Source organism: Cupressus sempervirens, chromosome 11 (genome assembly GCF_028749045.1).
Source record: "Cupressus sempervirens isolate cs-2001-9-10 chromosome 11, ASM2874904v1, whole genome shotgun sequence".
Classification (NCBI taxonomy): Eukaryota; Viridiplantae; Streptophyta; class Pinopsida; order Cupressales; family Cupressaceae; genus Cupressus; species Cupressus sempervirens.
The window spans coordinates 711,344,177-711,349,782 of NC_143128.1; the positions used below are offsets into that span (position 1 = coordinate 711,344,177).

At 33.9% G+C, this 5,606-nt stretch overlaps 1 protein-coding gene across 1 annotated transcript; it reads right to left on the minus strand.

The window, feature by feature from the left end:
* Positions 1-898: 898 nt before the first annotated feature.
* LOC149531663 (UDP-rhamnose/UDP-galactose transporter 3-like) lies at positions 899-4,708 on the minus strand. The gene is made up of 5 exons (XM_089808656.1): positions 4,335-4,708; positions 3,772-3,956; positions 3,446-3,646; positions 1,763-1,924; positions 899-1,648 (listed from the first exon to the last, which is right to left on the minus strand). Exons 1-5 carry the CDS (start codon positions 4,468-4,470, stop codon positions 1,286-1,288), a joined length of 1,047 nt encoding a protein of 348 aa, XP_089664782.1. The 5' UTR covers positions 4,471-4,708; the 3' UTR covers positions 899-1,285.
* Between the last annotated feature and the right edge of the window lie 898 nt (positions 4,709-5,606).

Sequence of the window (5,606 nt, forward strand, 5' to 3'; positions counted from 1 at the left end):
CCTTGGTTATGATATTGCCATGAGGGTCAACTATACGGTTTTCAATTCAAACTTATTGCCTCATGTTTTACAAGTAGTGTTTCACAACAATCTATCTTTTATAAAAATGAATAGAACACTTAGCCCTCATTGCATCTAGATGATGTTCAAGAGATGAAGCTCTAGAGTAGTATTGCTATAGATGAGCACTCAGGAAGGTCCAATGCTTCACCTTTGTGAGCATCACCTAAATGCAATGAGTGCTATGTTTTCCATTCATTCTTATGAGAGATGAGATCTTGTGAACACTCATGAAACATGGATCAATGAATTTGACTTGAAAACTACACAATTGTACATGGATAACAATATCATAATTTGACTTACTGTGGAAAACATCTTCTACTTATTATCCTTGATTTTTATAACTGATTTGCTAAAATATTTTATAATTATCATCTTATTTTTAGAAATCTGTTTGATAATGATGTTTTTATGACTATGAGAAGTATAAATAAGTAGTACTGTTTAAATAAAAAAACTGAAGATGAGGATAATAATGGTTCGGTGCAAGGAAAAGACGTTAATAGCATTCCCTTAGCTTCCTATTCCTATGGACACATCCTTGCACCTCCCAAAGTTTTAGGTGTCAGTCTCTGTTTTCATTCATTTGTATCTACATCTGCTGCTATTGTTTATTTTAGAGTTTATCATTCTCCATAGCAACATGCCTGAAATCAAAGTCGATCAAAGATCCCATAGAATTAAGTTAATTATAATGGAAAATTCGAAAATTCTAAATGATACATCGGTAAAGCTCAAACTAGAACTGTTACCAGCCATGCATCAAAGAAGAGAATATGACCGATATGAATATAAGTTCTGAAGTCTATATTTGAGTAACATAGGAGAAAAACTGTTGAACAAATCAATGTGGCAGCTCTGTATTTTCTCTGGTAGAACGAAAATCCAAGTCATATGGATATAAATCTTAGTGATATGTTCAATGAATCCAGGAGGGTTTGATTCAAATAGGGGTGGAAATATAAAATTAATCTGCGGGAGTCTTCTATTTCATACATTTCACATAAGCTTTTCATAAAAAATGGATCAGTTACCCTTCCTAAAATAAAAAGAGCATTCAAATGCTTTAGGCATGGAGATTATTCTTTCAATTTAAACCAATTACCTTTCTGAATGTAGAAAAATAAGGAACCTAAGCCTGCCATCTATTCCTCTTTGTGAAGGCGCAGGGCTGATTTGACTACTGATATCAATAGATACATCTTGCTATCCGAAAAAGCTTTTAATTTGTTTCCCTACCAAATTCAATGTCTTTTGTAAACTGTTTCTCAAATCCATTTTTGAGGAGACTTACATCCTCCTCTTGATGGACCATTTCTTTCACATAGTTCAAGGATGAATTCTTTACGGTAACTTGTTTCTCAACTGCCAAGCTGTACATAATCATCCCAAGGATAGCCATGCACATTCCCATTATATTCTTGGCCGTCAATACTGAATCAAAAAGGATCCAACCCAATATAAGAACACAAACAGTTTTCATGTGGCCCAAAACCTGAAATGAAACTGCTGAGAAGCGTCCAATGCAGAGGTATTGACTGAGATTGCAGAAAACAGCTAGAGTGCAGGAAAGGGATATAAATAACTGCACAAATTTCAACTTGATGTAGTTAATTTAAATATTCTAGAAGATAGTTGCCGAATTATATGACAATATCGAATCATTTGCACTGGTTGATAATCAGCACAGTATACTCACAATAGCACCAGCCGAAAATTGATATCTCAACAAGTTACGACCATTTAGAAAATAGTCCACAAAAGGGCCCAAAACTAGAAGAGATGCAGCCTGGATGGGCGCAGTCTTGCTAAGAAGCTCAAAAGAACCAACATTGTGCTTCTTTTGAAGAGAGCCAATAGTCTGCAGGAACAATACACTGATTTAGTAATACATAGAAGAAGGAAAAATTTAAAACAGAGTAAGAGAACATTCAAGATAAGTAGACATGTCAAATATACAGATACTGACTAGGTGGTGGTTAAATCAATCATATGAATGTGCATCATAGAGAAAACTCGTAAGAGATGATTTACTAAGTGGAACTGGATATCCACTGAATCAAACACACACTTCAAACAAATTTAGAAATGTTCTAAGCCAAACAGGACTTGAAACTAAATTATGAATTCTTTGCTATCAATTCTTTGTCATAAGCCAAGCAGGACGTGAAACTAAATTATGAAACTTAGGAAAATCATACGAAGCCAACTAAGAGAAGTGTTCTTCTTTTCTTGGTCTGCAGAAATGGCAATGCAAGTGAATTGAAAAAAAGTAGGCGTACAAAGTAAACAGACAACAAATGAAGAACAACTGGACATGTATCAGCAACAGAAACTCAGAATAAAGAATAATTTATATGCATTATCTCACCCAAGAAAGTTTGATTAATGGATTGGTTCTATCATATGATATAGCCTTAGGGTTGTGATCAAAGCTTAGAATACAGTTTTCCCAACATCAAGCTATTTCTCTAGAACCAATTGCAGCTCCACAGCAATTTTATGGTACAAGACAGTTTGAAAGCACTCTTCTTACCTGAATCCATCCTCATTTATTGCCTACCCATCAGTTAGCATGTAAGTACATCCAAAATCAAATAAAAACTTTTACATCATTAAACATGAGTTCTAGCTGTGTGTGCAGCATACATGTTTCATAGATTTTCAATCAATTGTTAGAAAGCATAATCATCTCATCTAAAAACATTTGACTCTTCTTTCTGCATAGGTTACTGCAAATTTTTTTATTCTTAATGAGAATCGGCATGTTTGGAGCATTTTGACCTTTAAGGGATTACGATATTGCTTTTATGTTTTGCTGACTGACTTTTTCATTTATTTCTGTACCATGATATCTTCTTTGAGACACCAGAATACATCTGAAGATGCCCCTTTCCCATTGAAGATATCTCCTGTAGATCTCCCTGTAGCAGTGATGCATACTCATGTCCAAGTGCCCTTCCAAAGGACAGGCTTCTCCGGGCTTTACTGAAAGAAACCGATTTATGGAAAATACCACATAGCTGTTCTCCAATGAGTTTTACCTTGGGTCAGATCTAAGGCAAAGTCATTTCAGGTTCCTCTCAGAGCAAGAATATTATCTTTTTTTGATTTACCTCATTCTAAATGATTAACTCTAATTGATTTTCTTTCTATGGACATTTTTTTCATTTACAACAAGCAAGAGTAATAGTGAAATGCAAACATAGGCAAGAGCCTACAACACAATGGTAACTTGTGAACCTCTCATGTGGGAGGTCTTAGGTTGGACTCTAATCGAGCTTAATACATAACAACAATAAATTTCAACAAATAATAATAGTTAATCTAGATTTTAGCTGTTTATCATATTAAAAAAAATGAAATGTGAAATCAATCTTACAATTTGCTGCAACGAAGTGCAAAAGACAGCGACTCCAGCACACACAAACCCTTTGAGATTCACATTCACATCAGTAACGGTACAGACACCGACTCCAAGCACAACAACAGCCACTGCAGCCTTGACTTCCTTGTTGTAATTCTTGTTGTGAATAATCCACTCCATCACACAAACCACAGGAATCATGCTCAATTTTGAAATCTGAGCAAAGAAAATAAAAGTAGCCATGAAGAATTACACAAAAAAATTAGAAAAGATAAAAAGTCATCTGAATCTCACAAGAAAAGGAGAATTAAAAAAAGTTAAAACAAGGTTAAAAAGCAGACCTGATAAAACCCAACTGAATTCAACATGAGGCTCAAGTTCATTCCCACAATGGACATATTGGCTACAATAGAGAACCAAAGAAGATCCCACAATGGCACATGCTTTGAGGTCGAATATCCAGTTGCATTGGATATGAACCCCACAATGGCAGTTACAGAAAAATGGAATGCAGTCAAGGTGGTTGCTGCAACAGCCAAGAATAAATGTGACAAAATATTACCCTCGTTGAAAACCACTCATTTCTTCATCTTAAACCATTTAAACTATTCTCATGGAGATGCAAACATGAAATAATACAAACCTAAACTACCAAAAACTTCATAATAATGCTGAAACATTTTCATCTAATCTTATTGGCTAAAAGCACCAGCTATTTGACCGGACTGGATTTTTTCCCACTTGAATTTAAATATAAAGAACCACTTGAATTCAAAATCTAAAGAAACCCCACCAAAGAACTAGTAATTAATTGTAAACCCAAAACAATCTAAGCCCTGCATGAGGTAATTTTATTCACAAATCTGGATTAAAACAAAACTGAAATTATGAATGAGCGCCTTACCAAATCTGAAATCATATCCCGCCTGAGACATGACCTGCTTATTTGCCATTATAATCCCCACGGAGCTTATAATATTCATAGCCCATGCCCCCACATTGGAAACACTCGATTTCTTCTCCGACTCCATGGTCACCATTCTCAACAGAAATATACGCAGACCCAATTTGCTGTTGGCTCTTATAAGATGAATAAACAAAGCTTAAATGAGAAAAAACCCACACCAACAGAGAGATGGCAGCTTTGTATTCTCCATCAACCAACTAAAATGAAGATCGGTCAAAAGAAATGAAATGATTGTGCGGTTTTGATATTTCCATTTCAACCAAATTTGAGCAATTATGATGAAGTGTGAAAGTAAATCTTGAATGGAAAGTCACAGTGGATGTCAGCAGAGAAAACAGATAGTATGCCTCTCACGCTTCGTCACCCACGATTTCGTCGCATCATTCTTCCGTTTACAATCACATGTCCACCGCATGCTCGCTACGAACAATACTAAATTCATGGGAGCAAACAAACCTGAGAGTCTTAACTAACAAATAACTGAATACAGACTTAACAGTTTACTTGTTCCGTAACATCAATTTCTTGCCAAACATTTGACAGGCGGTCATTCTTATTTCCTTCCGATGAACAAATTCAATTTCGTAGCAAAGGAATCTATTGGAATCTTTTATTAAACGCACAAAGAAATTTAGGGCATGGTTAAAAATCGGTAACAAGTCGATAGAGGTTTTTAAAGAAAACCTTTGTTGAAGAGGTGGAGTAAATTTCTATTTTATTTTGTACTGGCGAAACAAACAATTAGCTTAGTTTTAAAGATTGTCATATTAGTGTTGAACTGATAGATATAGTTTATTAGCATTTGTAGGAAAGTGTGAAAATATATTCATATATTAAATGTATATAAGTTAATATTTATTTATTTTATGTATTAGATGATATTTGTTTTTTAATAATATAGCATTTAAAAAAAATAAAATCTTGATATAGTATCATAATATATGTTGATGATTTATATTTAAGTTATCATTTTCTGAATGAGTTGTTTTTTTAATTTAGAAAGACATTTTTGACATAACCATTCTTATTTGCTTCTAATTAAGAAATTCTATTTCATAGTAAAAGAATATGAGATTTTTTTTATTAAACAAGAAATAAATTTAGTCATTGATGAAATGAGTTGTATATATTTTTAACTTAGAAAGAGACTTGCATTTTTAAAAGAAAAAAATTGTTGGTGGGATGAAGTTTTTGAAAGAAAACCTTTGT

Bases quoted from the DNA above. Each gene is read 5' to 3' on its own strand.
- LOC149531663 (XM_089808656.1), bottom strand. From the start codon at position 4,470: ATGGTGACCATGGAGTCGGAGAAGAAATCGAGTGTTTCCAATGTGGGG. The intron at 1,925-3,445 runs GTAAGATTGATT...TTGTTCCTGCAG, and splicing joins GCACTTCGTTGCAGCAAATT to ACTATTGGCTCTCTTCAAAA. The intron at 1,649-1,762 runs GTGAGTATACTG...AAATTTGTGCAG, and splicing joins AATTTTCGGCTGGTGCTATT to TTATTTATATCCCTTTCCTG.